This window comes from Patiria miniata, unplaced genomic scaffold, assembly GCF_015706575.1.
Source record: "Patiria miniata isolate m_02_andy unplaced genomic scaffold, ASM1570657v1 HiC_scaffold_1, whole genome shotgun sequence".
Lineage (NCBI taxonomy): Eukaryota > Metazoa > Echinodermata > Asteroidea > Valvatida > Asterinidae > Patiria > Patiria miniata.
The window spans coordinates 6,988,225-7,010,023 of NW_024037047.1; the positions used below are offsets into that span (position 1 = coordinate 6,988,225).

General features: G+C 42.1%; 1 protein-coding gene across 1 annotated transcript; it reads left to right on the forward strand.

The window, feature by feature from the left end:
- The first annotated feature begins 996 nt into the window (after window positions 1-996).
- Window positions 997-20,919, forward strand: LOC119732441. Its single transcript, XM_038206001.1, has 17 exons — window positions 997-1,051; window positions 3,712-4,023; window positions 8,760-9,089; window positions 10,368-10,700; window positions 11,298-11,648; window positions 12,399-12,743; window positions 12,837-13,184; window positions 13,657-13,835; window positions 14,195-14,462; window positions 14,766-14,876; window positions 15,675-15,841; window positions 16,132-16,239; window positions 16,753-16,823; window positions 17,851-17,891; window positions 18,298-18,394; window positions 19,413-19,518; window positions 20,689-20,919. The coding sequence occupies exons 1-17, from the start codon at window positions 997-999 to the stop codon at window positions 20,746-20,748; spliced, it is 3,282 nt and encodes a 1,093-aa protein (XP_038061929.1). The 3' UTR covers window positions 20,749-20,919.
- Window positions 20,920-21,799: the final 880 nt, after the last annotated feature.

Here is a 21,799-nt window from a genome sequence, read left to right on the forward strand (position 1 = left end):
GGACGTCGGACACAATGGGTCGGTCATAATCGGACGTCGGACACAATGGGTCGGACATAATCGGACGTCGGACATATTAAGTCGGATGATAATCGGCTGTCGGACATAATGGGTCGGACACAATCGGCCGTCGCTCTTCAAAATCTGTTGTCGGGCGTAATCGACCAAACGGACAAAATGGTCGTGAACACACGTACTTTAGTTCCAGGAAATGAGACAAGGATAAAAAAAAACACATGTTAATGTTGGGTTATGAATAGTCTTGGCTCAAGACGTCAGTGATCAAGAGCGATAGTTGCATTGTTGTGTAGCGCCCTTGCATTGTTGATTTTTTACTTTCTTCACAAACGTCTCAGTCATTTCGTAGCAATGGGGAATGGTCTTTTTATGTAAATAGGGCCGTCTTTATAAATTCGAACAAAATGGCAGTTCCCATTTTGCTGCAGTAGTCGCGCACTCCCCATTGAACAATTTCTTGATCGCTGATTAGTTCCCTAGGAAAGTGATGATGTTGATCACTGCACGTATTCGCGAGCCATTAAACCATTTCTCTATCGCTGATTGGTTCCCAAGGAGAGCGATGATGCTGATCACCGCACGTATAGAAAAAAATAAGCCGCTGATAGGAAATGGCCAAGACTTTAATCATGCGAGTAGGCGCGCTGGTCTAATTGTTGTGCCATTATGCCCGATTCATACTCGGCGCGAAAGCGAAAGCGAACGCGAATTTGTGACGTCATGATAAGTAGTCGCGCTGTGAATTCGTAAAAGTTGAACATATTATAATTCGGGCGAATTTCGCAGCAAATGTTTCATGACGTTGAATTCGCTTCGCATTCGCATGGATTATGAACCAGGCTTTAGAGGGCGCACTATGCCAGATCAACTATCATTCACTGGCGTCTTGGGCTAAGACTAGGTTATGAACTGCATATACCTTCAACATACAATTCGATTCAGTTCAGTTGTGAAACTTTCTCCGTCCGGGCCATCAATATGGATGCTCTGCTCATTTTGACAGTATTCGCACTTCAGTTTCATTCGTCAAAAGGTAGGCCTGTATAACAATCGCAAACAGTGACATCTCGATAGGAGTTTAACTATTTTAGTTACTAACATTTCTGATCTCGGAAAGACTCTCACCCGGTTACTGTAACACACAAATTCCAACTACAAAAAGCCACTGAATTCCAGTAGACCGTATGCTTTGCAGGTATCTCGGATTGTGTTCTTTGCTATTTTAAGCTTTTATAAGATAGAATTTTGCGTCGGGGTGATATAAATCAAATTTTGCCCTTCACTGACGTTTAAACACTGTATATTCAGTGTGTTACCTCCCGAGTGAAAGTTGGAAAAAATCACTCGAACCCACGACCTCCTGCTTTCTAGTGCAGATGTCTTACCACTTGACCACCGAGCTAACAGGATCGGTTGGCTGGTTCGAATCTGATGTACATAGCAACGGGTACCGCATAAACTTTTATAAGATAGAATTTTGCGTCGGGGTGATATAAATCAAATTAGGTTTTGCCCTTCACCGACGTTTAAACACTGTATATTCAGTGTGTTACCTCCCGAGTGAAGGTTGGAAAAAATCACTCGGGTGGGACTCGAACCCACGACCTCCTGCTTTCTAGTGCAGATGTCTTACCACTCGACCACAGAGCTAACAGGATCGGTTGGCTGGTTCGAATCTGATGTACATAGCAGCGGGTACCGCATAAACTATTATAAGATAGAATTTTACGTCGGGGTGATATAAATCAAATTAGGTTTTGCCCTTCAGCGACGTTTAAACACTGTATACTCAGTGTGTTACCTCCCGAGTGAAAGTTGGAAAAAACTTTTTTTTTTCCTTGCGGACGTTTTGACAACGGTTTCTGAAAATCGGATAGGCCTATACCGTTCGAAAAGACCTTTCTCAGGGTACGCCATCTTGAAAATCAAAGCGAGGCGAATAACGCCCCAAAACATAGCGGCCTACATAGTGTGCCACGGTGAACGAGTGACTTTCGCAAAGTACAACAGATTGACAACCTTTTAAATGGATCACAGCTCAAACTCCCCCGAAACATCATTCCGTACCGGTATTCTAGGCAGTTCATGTCTCATTGCATTTTTAAAATAGTCTTATAATGTAAAGCCTCTACTGGCCGAACTGATATTTCCTTGAAGTAGTTTGTAAGAAGCATCACCGCAGTCAACGTCCGAGACTTTCTATTTAATTTCACTTTTCCATCCGTGGCGTTTTCTGAGCTTAAATTGCATTTGTTTGATAGGAAGTTCTTACATTATCAGGCTATCCTTGATTTTTCATTCACACAGGATCCATTATTTACCAGGAATAAGCGGAACGGGAGCCCGATACGAACCGTTGAGAAATATCACCCTGGAGGAGAATTTTTCATGTTCGTTTCGGGCTCCCTTTCCACTTATTTCTGGGCAATTACAGTTCCTGTGCGAATGACAGTTGGTGCAGCCTATTTCCACCAAAATATCAGCTCAGAAAACGCAAAGGGGACGGATTAAAAAAGGGATTGATTTGAAAATTTGATTGACGTTCAATCGTACCCCCGCCCTGCAAACAGGACGCTGGGAAGGGCTGATCTCTTCGAACTCTCATTGGATAGATTTTCCGTGCCATGTGACACAGCACGCAACACTGCTGTTGTTTATCATGCGTAGCGCGCAATCCTGGCTAAATCTCGCTGGGCCCCAACCCCCTGGACCCTGCTCAATATTGTCTCTCATTGCGCGGTGTGTGCTCCATAGCTAGAGAGAACAACTTTGACCGGGGGAGCGGGGGAGTGGGTGACCGTGGGAGGCTAAGTTATTTCCAAGTGTCCCAACCATTTTGGCCGGGATTGGTCAAGGAGAGATAAGCTACCCGTGCATAATGACATCCATACTTCCTTCACAAGATTGTGAAGGAAGATATTGTTTGCAGGGCGTAGGTTAACGAGCGAAACGTTGACGGCGGCTTAGCTACTTATACACGGAAATTTCAGTTCGGCCACTGATTTTAGGCTATATTAATAAGAACCTTCTTTACTAAAATGCAATGAGACATGACCTGCCTAGAATAAAGATTGATGTTTCGGGAGAATTTGAGCTGTGATCCATTCAAAAGGTTGTCAATCCGTTGTAACTTGCGAGAAAGAAATACAACCTGTAATCGAACAGCCGAGATATAAAGGGGCAATTAAGGGCAAGGAAGGATGCCCTCCAGTATACTCCTCTTTCTTTTATCCCTGTTAATTCATGCTTTACAGGTCCGGTGGCCCCAGAGGGTCAGCCTGCAGTCCATTTTGTAACTGATTTAAAACTCACTAAGAGCCAGGAACAATGGCGTAACTATAGAGTTATACTCCGGGGGGGGGGGGGGGCACCCGGGGTGCACAAATCTTTCAGGAGGGGGAGGGAGTGGGACTTATATATTTTTGCTCGATTCAATATTTTGAATGGGGACAAGTTTTGTCAATGCAACACCCCACCCGGAAGCTCGTTGTGTCAAATTCTTTCCCCTTTCTCCGTACAGCTTACGCCACTAGCTAAATCCGGCATGCATGGAAACACTTGCAGTGAATATATGAACCAATTAAACAGCAATCCATGTGCTTTAAAAGACCAGCTAATTTGCTAGGCTTGCCTTACCTTTTTTTTAAATATGGACACGGTTTGAGTGCATGATTTTTCTCCCCAAAAATGCAGGTGAGGCGGTTTCGCACAGGATCCTCCCGGCAGAGAATTATGCGGCTTTCATTGGAGAGAATGCAACCTTCACGTGCTTGGTAACAGGTAATAATGAAACTGTTTGGCAACCGGGCATTGTTGTCAAGTGGCAGAAACCTGGTCTCAAGCTCGTATTGCACCGATGTCGGCCCCAGCACGGTAGCCACGGCGGATTTGAGGAGCACTGCAAACTGAACATCGCCCCGGTGAGAATGAAATCGAAAGGCTGCTATGAGTGCGAAGTGACTTACCTGGGCCAGAGTATTAAAACCCTGCTATTGGATGTAGTCGGTAAGGCTCGAAAAGACTCGAAATTTGCATAAACAAATTGACTTTTTTGGTTTGGTGGTGGTGTGTGTGTGTGGTTGTGTGTGGGTGTGTGTGTGGGGGGGGGGGGGGGGGGGGGGGTGGCGGTTCGCCACTAACCAATTGTTGAAGAATGCCTTAAAACAAAACGCATATGCAACTCCCCGCCCCGTAGGCCCTTTGTGTCAAAACTGCAGTGGTTAATTTATATAAATATCGACCAGCATGGCGGAGTTTTACTCATCTCATTATTTTTGTAATCAAACGCTACTTTTTTTCTTTTTTTTTAGAAAATCATGCTATCATTCCTCATTTACACAACGTAAAGTGAGGTATGTACAGTCATTGCCAGGTCGTTTCTATAGTGAAATTGCACCCTACACGATGTAACAATGATCAACCTTACAAAAAACCTTAACATTGGGATTCTGTTTCTAACGCGGGCACCTTATTTGGAAACCACCTACAATGCTATATATATTTTTTTTCCAAAAGGATACCATTTCAGACGGAAAAAATAACATGATATTTGATATATTAAAGTAAAGTAGTATAGTAAAGTGTTATATTCACTTAGGCAAGGTGCCTGTCGTTAAATAGGTGGGCACTTTTCCGGGTAATTCCAAATGATCCTTCCCCATTTCAAAGTTCATGTAGCCTTTTAATAAGATCTATGCAGTATGTCAATGTGGTCGGGTAGTAGTTACCTTGGTATAATCGAAATGGAAGAAATACGGTGTATGAGAAGTCCTAAACTTAATATAAGATAGTTAAAAACATGCAACACAAAAAAACAGGCTGGCACACGAAACAACCAGTACAACACCCTTTATGTACTATTTGCTGCTCCTTTCCGCAAGATCCTACCTAAAACTATGCTGTCATTTAATGCCTTTTTCCGCAATGAAGGGCCTCACATCTATAGAACTATTATATATTTATTGAATGCTACTTCTAATGACGCATCGCTATCACCATGTGCAACCAAACATTCAACTGTCCCGTATGTAATTTAATTTTTGAAAAGCGCTCCTCTTGAAAATGCACCTCAATGTCCCATTTAACCTTATTTATATTTTAAATTTTGCCATTTTCAAGGATATTTTGGTACCTTTTTTATTATATGCTAATGTGATTTTGGATATTCATGACAAAGAGTTTGACGTCATTTTAGGCAAATCGTCAACGTTACAGGTATTTCAGCACAAGAAGTTGCCAGAATTTTGGATATTGTGTTGTCGTAACTTTTATTCTCTTTGGTGATACGTTGTTCTTTCAGAACATGGCAGTATATGCCAATGAGCAAATTTTCCCACAAACGTTTTTCCATGAGCAAATTTTGAGTTCACAATTTGAACAGAAAACCCCTAAAGTGAACAGTATCTTCCCAAAAACACATTCTGTTGTCACGAAGGGCATGGATGATTTTAAATGTTTAAAGAAGTGCACTTCACTATAAAAAAAAACACCAAAGAGGGATGTCAAAGAGTTTTCATACATGTTGGAGGAGTAGAAAGTGGCACAAAATAGTATTATGTTCCTGAGAAGAATCCATGTCACGGTCCTTTAATCCCTTTAAGCATATTTTGCACATTATTTGTTCCACATTAAACAGTACCAACACCTTTAAACCAGTCAAACCTCAAGACATGTAAATATTGCGAGGAAAAGAATTACCGTTTGCCAAATTTTGGCGTCACTTCCAATTTTTTAAACAAATGTAACGTTGTCTACATACAGTGTCCGTTTAGTTTTATAAAATGCCCGTAAAGTTGTACCTTTAATTGCATTAATTTTTCAAGGTGCTCAAAACATAGTGGCTGCAAGCATCCAGCTCAATGCCGATAAAAATAATCATAGCTTGTTTGATAATTTCGAACTACGTGTACTTTTGTATTGCTCAAGTAAATAATTAAAACAAAAGAAAACCGAAAGATGGTTTGTATGTATTATAAAGTTCTAAACCGAAATTATCATACATTGCTGTTTCGATTCGGCTCAACATTTGCCCGTGTAGATAAAGAAAAAGGCTGTTCTATGCGGGCTCTCATGATACTTTGGTTTGCTCCGCAGAATGTTTTCTTTTAAATGGTTACTTTTCCAGCGTGTCATACTGAAACTTGCAAATTAAAGTCAGATTTATTGGTTATACAGGAAGTACTTGTTGAGTTTCATTTTACATTATGATACACCTGGAATGAGAATGAAAATTTAACTCTGCAGAAATATAAAAACAGCAACTGTGTGTGGAGCATTCTAAACCAATATCATAAATTACAGAAATGTGTAATAAATATTGAGAAAGGCACGGACAGGACGCGAAACCGAGAAATACCGAAAAATAGGCTTGAAAAACACTTGTCATGGATGATGAATAAACCCGACATTTTGTGCACAAACGTTATGGGTTAGCGAACTGGTTAAAAGTTGCATTGATTCCTTATTAGTTAGATATAAGATCATGTGAAGACAAAAACAAATGACTTCACTCGTACATTTTTGACAATCGATTTGCAGTCTAGGTATGCATGACAAGAAGCAAGAGACCATCTTTACGGACACTGTTGCGTGGGTGATTTGAAAAATAAAACCACAAATTTATGGAAAGCTTTTCAGATTTCGGAAATCTTGTGGGGAATCCCTTACAGGCTTTGAATAAACTGTATTGTTTGTTTGTCATTCACATTGCAAATCGAATGTCTTTAATGTTTGAGTGAAGTCGTCTGTTCGTAAACTGTATTCCTTGCTTGTCATTCATACCTCGATTGCAAATCTAATGTCAAATATAATATGTTTGAACAAGATCTTATAACGGGATGAGGGTCCCACTTTTCCCGTTACTCATTGAATCTGCAGGGAGATTGCCTCTTTTCTTATCACTATCAAACATCTGAATGTTGTACTTTCATTCCGTGGTTAACTTGCGTAAGATGTAGACATTCATTGGATATGGTTTATTTGTATTCTACGGAGCCCCTAAAGGGACATCCAAAATTATTTTTTTATCTCATGCGCACGACATAATATCTCGTGCGCACGACATATATCTCGTGCGCACGACATATATCTCGTGCGCACGACATATATCTCGTGCGCACGACATAATATCTCGTGCGCACGAGATAATTATCACGTGCGCACGACATATATCTCGTGCGCACGAGATAATTATCTCGTGCGCACGAGATAGTTATAAGTATTAACGGAGCTTGCTGCACGTGCAGCGGACGAGTTTGTGTGTAACGAAAGCATTGTGTCAGGCACTATACGCTATACATTTCAAGTCATATCAGTTACAGGACGGGGATGTGTTTTTTTAGGGGGCCGCCACCGGTGATTAATTTTGTCAAGTTTTGCCTTTTTCTGAGAGAGAAGTGTTTTATGCAAAAATAAACCGGTACGTGCTGGCAAAAATCAGGGAATTGGTGGACAATAACAAGAAAATTGCCGACGTGAATTAAAATTGATTTAAAGGGGAAGGAAATGAGGATTTGTTATCAGCATCAGCAGTTTGAATGGATGCGAGTCAGACGGTCTTACTCTCCCTCCCATTTTAAGCGAAGTCTCATTATGAAGAATGAGTGGGAAGTAGCGAAGGATGGTCGACTTTTAAGGTTTCTAAGGGTGGGAATAAAGTTAAAGCCCCTTCCCAGAGCAATCAGTTCAATGATTGACAACTTTTTAGCCTTCATCAGTGATTTTCTTTGCCTCATTTTTACGCTTTTTTGCAAATTACGGGACTGGTCAGATCTTTCTTCGGCTGCTTTTTGGTTGGCTTTTGTATCAATTCTCCTCGCCATGCCCAAGCAGACTCCGATGGGTGTGTTTATAGTGCAGCTGCTTAGGTCCATTTGTTGGCCCAATTCGTGCACTTTGTTTTAAAAGAATGGAATTTGGCATGTGGGGTCAAAATAGGCTAGAAATCATTTTAAGGGTGCAACCTTGTATTAAAATTACCATAGACACCAGTGCTAAATGCCCATACTTCAAAATTCTTTTAAAAATACTCAGAACTCTCACATGTATATAAGCTGCACAGAAAAATGATGATGAACATGTCATCTTTCATTTTCTGTTCATTTTTTGGTGGGTTGACCAAATTCGAGATATTCTCACCCAAACTTAGGGTTAGGGAAAAGTAGCCATCTTGAAAAACGATCCCTCCACAACATGGCAAAATAGCGCCACTTTCGAGCCCAATTGCATCCAAAATGCTCAGAATTGGTAAAAAGATTTGGAGACCTTTTCGAACGATTTTTCCACGACTGTTAGGTCACTAGGTACTGCAGGCCATCCACTACAGCTGAACCCATCTTCAGCTGAACCCATCTTCAGACGTCTCGACTCTGTCTTGCCTCTGGCCCCCGATGAGCGAAGCCGATAGAGTGAGGTTGACTCAGCGCAAAATCAAACGCACGCGCATGACTAGAGCGACGTCAGAAAGCAGGTCGCTCCCGAGTCGTTTGAACGACTCTGAAAGTCGATCTTTCGCCATCTGGCGCGTTTGGTGTAGTCGCTCCAAATTGTTTCAGACGTCGAACTGTTCATGTACTTAATTCAAATCTTGCCTTTTATTTGGTTCAGCGCAACTCTGAAACGCCAGTCGATGTCTGAATCGAAGGTTTAGGCTCTCTAATTTTGTTCATATTGTTTCAGGTCCATCTTGTTAGTAAGTAGTTTGCAGCAGTTTTCTTTATTTTCACTTCTTAACATTTCTACAGAACCAAATACGACGGTAGGCGTTACGGATCTCCTGACAGGCAAACTCGTCGACAGTGATTCTGAACCAATCTGTGTTCGTCGGTCTGGTTTACACGGCTTTGAGTGTGTAGTTCGGGACGCCGTACCCAACGTCTGGGACATCGTGTGGTTCGTCGGGGGAGAGCGAGTTGAACCAGGTTTCGTTGAGACCGGAGCAGGAAGACTGGTGAAAGTGAGCGGCACCTTCAATTTGTCCCAGTCGGAAGACGAGCTTCCGAAGAACGTCACTTGTCAGGCTACGGGTCTCAAGAGACTAATCAACACCACATTTGAGTTGAAGTCTTGTCATGGTAAGGACAAAGAACCCACAGTCTTAATTTTCAGGGACACAATAACTACGCCATTAACTACTCGTACACTTCCTTCTATATCGTCAATTAAGGTCGGGCTTTATCATGGTGATGTCAAGCAAATTGTCTCATACAGCTGCTCAAAGTGCTCAGCTCATCGGCAGAGCTTACCGCATATCCCAGAAACATGACGATACTGGCCCGATGCAGGCTTGTTATGGGTTTGTTCCGGCGGTACCGTTCCGTTTAAACACGGCGGTATATAAGACCAGAAGCGGGCCAATGCTGGCTTGGCTGCGGCAAAGCAGCTCCATGTTGACGGTACGGAGTCGGAATTGGTCTAGTGCTGGCGCTATTACGGCAAACCGTAACAACAACACGATACAGAGCCTGAATCGGGTCTGTACTGGTTTACGGGAAACCACAACGGCAAGATGGTATGGAGCCTGGCTCCGGCCAGGGGCGGCCCTTTTTTAATGTAAACCATGCTGGAAAACGGTACAGAGCCTGAATCAGGCCGGTGATGGTCCTTTTCAGGCAAATCACAACGGGCATGGCAAGACGGTACAGAGCCTGAACCGGGCCAGTGCAGGCCCCTTTAAGGCAACCATACCAGCAAAACGATACAAAACGTAAATTGGACCAATGGTTGCCCTGTCAGGGCAAACAATAACGGCAAGACAATGCAAAGCCTGAATCGGCCCAGCTGGCACCCAATTGCACTAAACGATGTGACGTGTCGCAACTCAAGTTACAACGTGTAACACGTCACAGATCGCGATGTGACGCGTCGTACAATCCATTTCACGAAGCATGCGATGAATTGAACACGTCGCAAGTTACGACGTATCTAGTGGTCATATCAAAATCAGAAGAGTCATTTCTTAGCCAGTTTTATCGTAGGTATACGACGTGTCGAAGCGCTGCGATGCATCGTAAGTAACGATATTTGTTCATGAAATCGGGTGCAGGTCCTTTTTAGGGCAATCAATAAGGGCAAAACGGAACAGAGTCCGAATCGGGCCAGTGTTGCCCCTGTTAGGGCAAGCCATACCGGCATGATGATACGGAGTCTGAACCGGGCCAGTGCCAGCCCTTTTAAGGTAAACCATACTGGCAAAATGTACAATTACGACAAGACAGAACAAAGCCTGAATCAGCCCAGTGCTGCCCCTTCTAACACAAAACATACGGCAAAAGGTACATAGCCCGAATCGGACCCGTGATGTCCCTTTAAGGGCAAACCATAAGTTTTTTTCACCTTGAATGTTTCTACAGAACCGAATACGACGGTAGGCGTTACGGATCTCCCAACAGAAAAACTCGTAGACAGTGATTCTGAACCAAATTGTGACCGTCGGTCTGGTTCTATACGCGGGTTCCAGTGCACAGTTCGCGACGCCGAACCAAACGTCTCGGACATCGCGTGGTTCGTAGGGGGAGAGCAAATTGAAAGGGGTTTTGCTGAGACTGGAGCAGGTGGACTGGTGAACATGAGCAGCACCTTCAACTTGTCCCAGTCGCAAGACGAGCTTCCGAAGAACCTCACTTGTCAGGCTACAGGTCTCAAGAGACTAATCAGCATCAAAGTTGAGCTGAAGTCTTGTCATGGTAAGGAAACAGATTCATCAGTCTTTATTTGATGACAGGCCACAACAAATACGTCTTTTACTACCTGTACCCTTATCTTCTATATCGGCAATTAAAGTCGGGTTTTATCATGACAATGACAAGCCAGATTCCCCATTCAACTGCTCACAGTGCTCAGCGCCTCAGCTCTGCAGAGCTTACTACAAACTCCGATACAGGTAATATGAGTGAACGTCAATGTGGTAATTGACTCGTTCTGTCTCCAAAGTTTGTTGCCCGGAATATGATCAGTTGGGCAAGCAATTCTGAATTTCAATTGCAGTAAGCCAGTATTCATTAATACCTAAGACAGTTTTACCCATTCCCATTGGTCGAGAGCCCATCATAAATATGTGGCCGGTCTAAAATGGAACGGCCAATCATTTACATCTATTCAAAAATAACTGGCGTAATTATTGTTGAAAAGCAGTCTTGGTTTAAAGGTAGTAATGGGACTAAATTGTGAAATTATTGTCTCTGGCCGAAATGTCCATATGCGTCTTTATAGCTAAGGTCCGGTGACATTCCCAGCATTAATAACTCTCCTGTTCTATTTTTGTTTTTTTCATTAACCTGTAGGCATGCACCCCGAACCTTCTGTGGAAATGTGGGATGTATCAGCTCGACGTCTTGTTGGACTGACTTATACGCCGATCTGCATCCAGCCTGACACGGATCTACATTTCCAGTGCCAACTTAAAGTAGCCAGACCAGGCTGGGATGTAGCCTGGTTCTTAGATGGAAATGAGGTTGGAGCTGGCTTCACCAATTTTACCGGTAGCGCAGCTGTTGGATTGGTCAACGCTACTAGCTGGTTCATCATATCCAAGTGGCGAAGCGATGGCCTCAATAAGAAGAGTCTTACCTGCCGAGCAACAAATGAAAAAGGAGACTCACTTAACGTCACAGCGCACTTTGAGACCTGCTCTGGTAAGAAAATGGACTACGGTTGATCTGAACGTATATCTTTTTTATGCATTCCGCCCAGGCTTTCAGTGGCACTTGCTTGATTTGGCGGACTGTATCTTCTGGCTGGGACCCTCCAAATTCTTAGTCTGAGTATCACCCTTTGTCCACCGAGCCCTATTTCCGGTCGATCCAACGTCTGATGAAAGCAAATTTTATGCGACCCCGCGCACCAGCCAATTGGAGTCGACTTACTAGCTTGTGACGTAATTTCAGTCCCAAATCTGGACTAAGATTGTGATTGGTCGATTCGGATGCATTGTTTTTGAAATACAAGATAGGCCGGGTGTGCATAGATCTGCGAAATTTACACACTACCGTGATTGGCCGGCTGTATTATTGCTTGGCGTATCGCGAAATATTATGGCTCGTGGCCACAGACTTTTTTGTCAATACACAGCGTAAAAAAAGAACAATAGATGTCGTGTCTAGGTTTTATTTAAAGAGATCCATGACAAGACCCGATATAGAAAGCGCCCGCTGAAGGGTCAGAATGTCGAGGTCAAGAAGCAGTCTGTTTTGCACAATTAGTCGCTGAATCAGCTCACATACTATTACATACACTACCAAATTCTCATTTGGGTGCAAATTGGAGTACTAAGTACTTGGGTACTAAGTAGCTAGGCGTGACACTGACAACCCAGCGCCCCTTTGTTACACCACCGTAGGATTCCCCCTTGTTTTAAAATAACTGTAATTTTCACTGTCATCCAGACCGAGTAGTGAATACTTCAATGAGCCTTGTGGATCTCTCGTCCGGGGAACTGGTTGGCATCAAGTCTGAGCCCACCTGCTTCAAGGTGGGCACGAAGCGAACCTTCGCATGTGAAATCCTAAACACCCGGCAAGGTATTTTGGTGACTTGGATCATCGATGGAATCAGGAATGAAAGCGGACGAGTGGATTCAACTCAGACATTGGGTGGATTATTCAACATGAACACAAGTTTTACCGTCTTCAACTCCTTGGATGGAAGCCTCATCAACAGCCTTACCTGCCAGGCTTCGGGTTTTGAGACAGAGCCTCTTCGCGTCACCGTGCAGCTCCAGACTTGCCCTGGTGAGACCACCATTCGTTTATTTTATTTTGTCAGGTATACAAAATTATGAAAGAATCTGATTACCTGCAAAAAATCCTCTTTTGAAAATTCAGAAATTGTATCGTATACCGTAATGGAGCTCCGGGATCTCTCGACTGGAGAGTTTATCAGCGATGCTTCGGAGGCCATCTGCGTCACACCGGAGACGGGAAGAGCATTCGAATGCACCGTTCGACAAGCCACACCCGACGCGTGGAGAATCGTTTGGGTCATTGACGGCGTGAGGGAGGAAACCGGATCCGTGGTTCAGACACCGAGCTTGGACGAACTAGTGGACGTGTTTAGCAGATTCACTGTTTCAAACCCGTCCAGTAAAGACGTCGTCAAAAGTCTCACATGCCGAGTAACGAGTCCAGAGAAAGAAGAGCTTGCAATCACGGTTCAACTCCGATCGTGCGACGGTAAAACAAATTTAAATAAACAATATTTTCACTTATTCCGTGACCAATGCATCCAACAGAAACAGTTGTGTTTCATTTTCTTCGTAGTTTTTTGTCCAATTCAGATGTTTTTTTTCGTTGTGGACTATTACCTGTGCATGGGAACCACTCTCAGCCGAGATTGGGTGCTTATGTAAAACCTCTCGGTGATCTAGTTCATCCGGAAATGTCCTTAACTCGAAACTAAAGAGTCATTAACATTACTCCTTCACCAGTCACCGTTGACAAATCACATGTTAATAATCACTTTAAAAAGTCTCTGATGCCAGATTTGACTCGGATACGAGTTCCATATGACCTGTTAATTTGGGGGTCAAATTGACACTTCTGGGCCGATATGACATTTTGCCATCCGCTCTAATGGGTCAATATGACCGGAAAAAATAACGATCAATGGGAATTTAAAATGTAATCGTTTTTTTTATTACGATAGGCAAGAAGCCAGCAAGTACAGTCGACATGACAGTAATCCTTGTCATAATCAGTGCAGCGATGGGAATGCTCACTCTTAAAGTCGTTGCTATTGTCATTTCATCAGCAAGAGCCAAAAGGAAAGAGCAAGCACCAGGAAGTGTGCAAAGTGTGTCGAATCTTCAAGAAAGTGTCGACATGGTAAGATATGTACATGAGAATAAACACATCATACCTTCACATGTACATTCTATTGAAAAAAAATTAATATAAAATAAAAAGAGGCTATTTTAGAGTGTAATTGATTTACAAATGACATTTTTACGGGTAACAAATGACATTTTCTCGGTAACAAATGACATTTTTCCGGGTCAAAAAACCCGAATCTTTCCTGGTCAGTTTGACCCGGAAACATTGTCATAATTGTCATTTTTGACCCGACAAGTGTCACATTTGATCCTGTATGAATATGGCCCAATGAGAACCCGGATTTCCGGTCAATCTGACCAAAGACATTTAACTATATTCTCATTACTGCGATGGATGCATTGGACGTACAGGAGTCGGTGGCCCCTGATTTAGAGTCTGATACCACAGCAGTTAAGGAAGAAGTCGCTTTCCAGAACACCATAACAAAACAGAATGTGATGAATGAAGAGATCCCATCAGACACTGGCCTGCCGTCTTGGGCCGAGGGATGGGGGATTCCTTGGAGCGACCTCATCGTCGAGGAGCGAGTCCTCGGCATTGGGAACTTTGGTGAGGTGCGATCAGGAACTGTGAGGAAGGATGGAGACGTGAACAGGGCTGCCATCAAGATGCTCACAGGTATAATCGAAATTAAGGAGAAAACAATTGACTGACATTCCTTTGATGAGATTTTGATTTTCATTGCTTTAAATTTCACTTGTCATTTTATTCATTTTGGTTTTTGTTCCAGATTTGGATCGTTATTGACATATCAAAATAACTGACAAATACAGCTCTTCAAGAAACTCTTGGCTCTAGTTTTCCCACGAAAAGTATACAAACAACATAATGGACTACGCAAATTCATGCACGTTAACACATTTCGTGGGCGTTTTATTTATGTAAACGATATCATAACTCAAGTTCCTCTCCGTCTTGTAGGACATGTATCTGCATGCGACAGAGATGATTTCATGGATGAGCTACGGACGAAGGCTTGCATCGGCTACCATCCTAACATCGTACAACTGCTTGGTACTTGCCAACGTAAAGGTAAGTTTTGAGACTTTTCCAAAACCAAGGCTTCGGCTGGGTCTCCGGCCCATTGCCAAACTTCATGCCTGAAGCCACAGACCGAGGTGAACCCGGGTTTTGAAAATGACCTTAATCAGTGGAAAAACGAGTATTAGGCCAAAAAAAAGTCGGTCTCTGGTCAGCGCGCGCGTCGATTTTAATCATGCGCGTCAATTTTTTTTCCAAAATGTTCCACGGTAGCTCCCACAGCGCCCTCTATTGCCGCACCTCCTCATTTTTTAACCAAAGAGCACCAAGGAATGGGATATTGCACCAAGGCAAATGATCGAGAGCACCAAGGCAAATTATGGAGGACACCAATGTACATGAGGACACCAAAAAAAAAAAATACCCCACCTTGTCTGTACAATCCAAGCTTGAAGAAAAAAAGAAAAGCCAAAAAAAAAAAAAGCCGCGTCCCCGCGTCATTTCCGGAACTTTGGTCTGACCAGAGACCGAATATATTTTTTTTGGCCTTATACTGGCTTATTAAAACGAGTATTTTACAGATATCAGATGGGTCGAGGGTTTATATTTTGGAAGTAGTAAATGCAGACTTTTTCGGCTAACCGCTGATATCATTCATTTGTATGTCAGTATCCACATTTCCATCGACATACAGAGAGAACTGGGAGCGGGTCCAATTGAGCAAAATCAGAAGGAGTGGGGTCAGGTACGGTGGGGTGAGCTCCCTCAATGACCTTAAATGATGAAAATGATTAACCACACCCTACTAGGACGACGATATCTTCTTTGTGTTCCTATACATGTATTAAGGAGTGTTGTACGTCGCCTTGGAATATCTTCCTTATGGTGATCTGCGCAGCTACTTGCGGACGGCTCGCTCACAGTCAGACTCAGACGAGGAGGCCTTGTCTTCCGATCAGCTAGTCAAGTTTGCTCTGGATGTTGCCAAAGGAATGGAGCACCTTGCTAAGGCGGGGGTAGGCATAATCGATTAAACCATCTTGGCAACTCCGAGTTTTGAAGTAACTAATTCGGCTGTGTTGAACCTATAATTTGAGTATGCACAGCTCCTGTTCAACCACCATATGTTTTTTTTTTAATAAACGAGATACGTCGTGTCACACTGCGAATGTCTTTTGAATTTAAATGGATTCGGATCCCAGCAATGAAGTAATTGAGAAACCATAGGGATTCACTTTAATTTAGGCCTACTAAAATGTCAAAATTGAACTTTACCAGTACTGAAAATATTTCTTCTTTTTTTCAGGTTATTCATCGCAATTTGGCTGCAAGAAGCATCCTGATCGGGAACGGATTGGTTGCCAAGGTTTCTGACTTCAGTCCGTCCCGTGGGGAGAACGTGGAGACATCAAGGGTTTGTGGTTTTTCTTTGGCGATTTATTGAAGGATTCTATCATAACAAACCCCCCCCCCCCAAGTGAAATTGGGTTGTAATTTTTCATTGCCCATCGTCAGTTTATCAGGCACTTGCAGGCTTGCTCTTCCTTAGATGAGGTCATTGTATGAGCCGGTAACGCAAACCAACAAAACTTCAAGTCTGCGTCACTCTGGACTGATTTAAAAACACTTGCAATACTAAAATTTGTAATTTTCTGATGTTGGGGCCTGGATTGATTTCGGAGTTTACAAATCCACTTGGTCAATTGCTGGAGGGTAGGGGTGAAAATAAATGTGGTTTGACGACAAATGTTGTACATGATCTGAACGGTTTTCAGGCTAAGCATCTTGCTCAACTACAAGAAATCAGGAAGAGTTATAGTCAATCGAAAGTTGGAACAGCAACTTAAGATTAAGGGAGCAACCAAGCGGAACAGATACTGTATTATCTGTTGATTGATTTGTTCTCTCGTTTTATTTTTGTATGCAGCGACGAGTACCACTTCGCCGGTTATCCGTCGAATCAGTGAGGCACCAGTTGTATACCTCACAGAGCGATGTGTAAGTTTACAGGAGCGTCTTTTTATCCTGAAATGCGGGAGCTTATTCAAAACAAATCCTAATAGTCCAGCGGATATGTGACAAAATATCGATGAATTGTGCACTTTTGCATAAAAGCGTGAAACTTGGCACAGATGTTCGTATTCATGCCAGAAAATGTTTTAGATGTGGCGCATCGCAAATTTACGTTTTTAGGGGCGCGGCATCCATTTAAAAAAAAGGGGGGCGGGACTTGTTCCCACTTGTCACAAAAGCAGGAAACTTCACAAAGACATAATTATGTAGATTATAGTGTTTTCCAGATTCGAAGCCACCACAAAAGTACCTTTTTGGGGGCGTGGCAGCCATTTAAAAAGGGGGGGGGGTACCCTTAGAAAATATTGTGCCCATATTTCATGAACGAATCAAACGTCCCCCAGACGTTTATGTTCATGAGAAAAAAATTCAGATGTGGAGCCATCGCGAATACACCCTTTTAGGGGCGTGGCAGCCATATTGAAAAAAAGGGGGCGGGATTCTCATTATGCCCACCATGGGAAAAATGTGCCCACATCTGATAAACGAATGAAGCTAATTCCTACAGACATTAATATTCACCAGAAAAAAAAATTCAGAAGTGGAACCATCGCAAACACACCCTTTTAGGGGCGTGGCAGCCATAGTAATATGGGGGGGGGTAGTCAAGATGCCCCTATAAAAAGTTGTGCCTATCTTTCATAAACGGATTAAACTCCACATTGACAATATATTTATTAGAATCTTTCTTTTTTCGAATGTGAAGCCATCACAAACCTACCCTTTTAGAGCCGCGGCATCCATTTGCAAAATGGGGGGGGGGGGGGGGGGTGGTACTCAATATGCCCACCGTGGAAAATTTTGACCGCTTGTCCTCAACATCTGCTTTACTTTTCCTCAACATCTGCTGATGCATGAGGCGACTTTTCTTTAATGTTGGTTTCGACTTAAAAAAAGAACAATATCTCTTGGAAGTCAAACCTTGTACCGAATTTTATATTGTTATACACAGGTGGTCCTTCGGAATTCTCTTGTGGGAAATAGCCACTTTCGGTAAGCACCAGTAATCAGGATATAGACTGTTATACCTTCTCCATCGGCATTATTTGTTTCAACATTTGGAGGATATATCGCTCTTGAAGCTAACAACTCTTCTTGCAAAAGAAAACGAAGTAGTTGCTAAAATAAAAAGCTACTTCATTAATGCCAATGTTGTGTTGTCAAATTGTATCCTTTGTGACTTCCTTTCAACCTGTCTTTCGATATTTTTAAGGTGGATGGTTGTAGTTTTGAAAACGATGATGAGTTTTTTTTACCATTTTGCCTGTGAATGTACTGTGCAACAAATATAATGCCTCTCCTCACTAAACTCTTATCCCCAAAACCATTAATCCCATCACAGTTTCCAGGCCTATAAAAACAAAGCTAACTATTATTAACCTATTTTGTTTAATTCAAGGCGGAACTCCATATCCAGCCGTTTCGAACGACTTGCTGGCAGAAACAATCAGAAGGGGATACCGTATGCCCAAACCAGACAACTGTCATGAGAAAATGTAAGAATTCTCATTTCTGTGGAAGTGTTATCAGCACGGGCCTCTAAGTATATATATAGGCTGTGTCCGAATGACTTGGCTACGGCTGGGTTATACACGCGATCATATGAGAGCGGTTGTAGCCACTTCCCCATAGACATGTGACTTATTTCCAGCCGTAGCCAAAGGACCAAATTGGACGCGGCCATATCTAAACTCTTAAAGATATCACAGTCCATCATTTGCAGCTATCCAAAAAGTACCTGACGTAGTTATTGTTGAAAACCATACTTGGTTGAAAGATAGTAAGGGGACTAAACTCCCTGTGAAATTATTCTTTATGGCATGCTGTCATTCTCAGGAAATCAACGAAAGAAGGCCTTTCTAACGGTGCGTCAATCGTTGGAAGTTTCCGTTAGTAGTTGGTTTTTTTTTTTAATTCGGCAAAGCGCGCGTAAGCGTTGACACGACGCACACGCGCACGCGGTTGCTGTAATTCGTCGGATCAGTGCGCGACATCGCTAGCTGCAATCGGCTCAGTAAGAAAGTGTCTCGGACGCTGAATTCAGGCCCAATTCAAAACATGATTCAGTAACTTTTGATATGAAATCGAGATCATAGAATGCTGTTTTTCTCGAAATATTCAGCTGAGGCTGAGCTGAAACTTCACAAGCAGGTTAGTTGTTTAGCACCCTTCTTTAGATTTGAGAACTTTTGTGCTTCAAACGAACAAAATGCACAAATTACCTTTAAAACTCGCGGTATTTGGGAACTACATGTGTGGACTAAAGGGAGCGCCCTGCAGCTAAGCAACAAGACTGACGAAGGGTAGGCTACTTACAAAGTCCTGGTGCACCAGCGCTACAAGGAGGCGGCTATTTGCCTAGCAATAAAATAACAAAGTACAGTTTGGTTCCCGGTCCTCAGTTCGAATGTCTTTGCAAAAAAAAACAATCCAGATTTACTGCTCAATTATGTACAGTGATGAAAATCTGATCCGAAAAAGACCAAACTTGGTTCTACCGTTGTTGCTTTTTAGTTATGCCGTAATGCGCGAGTGCTGGGACGAGGATCCGAACAAGAGACCGACCTTCGCTGACCTGGTGTATACCTTGAGTGACATGGCCGACAATCGGATCAAACACGTGAGTAAACTGTCTACAGATCTGATCGTAAGGACTTCCTCACAGCATCATCAGCTCCTCTGAGAGCCACCATAAATACAAAAGGTTGTAATCGGTTCGATTATAAGCCAATCAGTCAATGGCAATCAGGTCAATTGCAAGCCAGTCGTAAAGTAATCGCTATACAATCACAATTCCATCACGTGAATGTGACTTGTAGTCAATCACAATTCAATAACAAGTCAATTAAAAAAAATCAATGAAAATTAAGTTAATGACAAGTCAATCCAAGTCAACCGCGTCAGTCGCAAATCAATGGCAAGACGATCACAAGTTAATTAGCCTGGGAGTCATCCAAACAAACAACAATGACAAGTCAATCACCAGTGAATCCTATGTATACACAAGTCAACCCCAATTCATTTGCAAGTCAAACCACATGTCTGATCACAATTTAAAATGACAAAGCATCTCACGCTTGTCACCGTTCATCATCGAAAAAGTTTGTCACTTGAGTGAGACTGAATTGCATGACTGACTTTCGACGACTTGTGATGATTAATGAAGAATAGGTCACAACTGTGCAACATCATCTTCCGAAAATATTCTGCTACATTGTGGGTCCGAAATTTATGGAAGTGTAGATAGGACATGGTTAAAAATAAAACTAATTCGTACGTACGAATTACTAAACCGTACGTACAAAATACTAATTCGTACGTACGAATTACTAAACCGCACGTACGAATTACTAAACCGTATACGAAATACTAATTCGTACGTACGAATTACTAAGCCGTACGTACGAAATACTAATTCGTACGTACGAATTACTCAACCGTACGTACGAATTACCAATTATTTCGTACGTACGGTTTAGTAATTCGTACGTACGGTTTAGTAATTCGTACGTACGGTTTAGTAATTCGTACGTATACGAATTAGTAATTCGTACGTACGGTTGAGTAATTCGTACGTACGGTTTGGTAATTCGTACGTACGAATTAGATTTATTTTTAACCATGTCCTATCTACACTTCAATAGAAATTGAACATCTTCACGATACAACAAAGCCTGAGGCCCTGCATCATAGTCATAGCACATTGTTGGGGAAAGTATCTAGTTACCAATTTGATGAATTTATATCATGTATTTGAATTTAATGCATTATATTAATATTTTTTTCACAGACTTACATGGCAGTAGTCCGAAGCGGGAGTGCCATCATGCCAGAGCTTGATGACTACTGAGGGGCGTGGCCAATGGCCGATTCGTCGAGGAGTTCCCGTTGACTTGTATATACATGTATACCTATGACGTAGATGGTTGAGTCCTGAACAGCCTCATAATAATTATCTTTGGTAACAGACTTAATAGTCTCGGATCGAAGTTGTATAGGGTGAGTAAAAAAAGGAAATTTAAATGGCAGGACCAATTATTTTATTGGCATGTAGCACTTTCCAAATCTAGGATATTAAAGCCCAATTGATAAGCTTTTTTTAGTACAAGAATCATTCAAATCATTCATGTACTTTTCAAGTTACGGAATTTTAATCACAAACACCGCCGTCTGGACCGGTTGAAGCCGATGAAGGCCCTTTGTCCCCTCGTCTCGGCATGATGAATTCTTGTTATCGTTCTGATCAAGACCTTGGCATCTATTGGTCACATTTGAAGTGACTTTTTTGGGACGATCCTGGGAACTCTTTACACACACGTCCATCTACATAGCTAACTTCCAGGCATTACTGATTTTATATCCATAATGCAGACCACACTGTTTCCATAAATATATATGACTGAATTACATGTCACTAAATAGTCTTTGATGCAAAAAAAAATCATAATTAAAGTTTATTGTTGTTTTGTTTAGTAAGAAATTATTCAGCAAATACATGTAAAGCTTTGGTCATATTCAGTGTTGTATACTCAGTATTTTTCCAAAGTATCACTGAAATGTTCCATGTGATGCTGAAAGATAACTTAATTATCGTTTATCCAAATTAAACAAACTGTCTAAAACTTGAATTCCGAAGATTGTAAATTGATGGGAAATAATTACAAATGTATGTAATAATACAACTTGATTTCTAGGCATTATTATTCTCAAATGCAGAGCTGAAAATGCTCTTTGTAGATAACCGAATTACATCATTAACCCAACATGAAGTATTTTGACGCCACAAGTTTTATAATTGTAAGGGTTACACAGTATGCAAAGCATCAAATGATGCAAACTTAACGCTTTGGCTATATCATGCCTTGTTTATATGCGGACAAATTGGTTTTTCAAGGCACCAC

Bases quoted from the DNA above. Each gene is read 5' to 3' on its own strand.
- LOC119732441 (XM_038206001.1), top strand. From the start codon at position 997: ATGGATGCTCTGCTCATTTTGACAGTATTCGCACTTCAGTTTCATTCG. The intron at 11,649-12,398 runs GTAAGAAAATGG...ACTGTCATCCAG, and splicing joins GCACTTTGAGACCTGCTCTG to ACCGAGTAGTGAATACTTCA. The intron at 16,240-16,752 runs GTTTGTGGTTTT...TTTTGTATGCAG, and splicing joins AGAACGTGGAGACATCAAGG to CGACGAGTACCACTTCGCCG.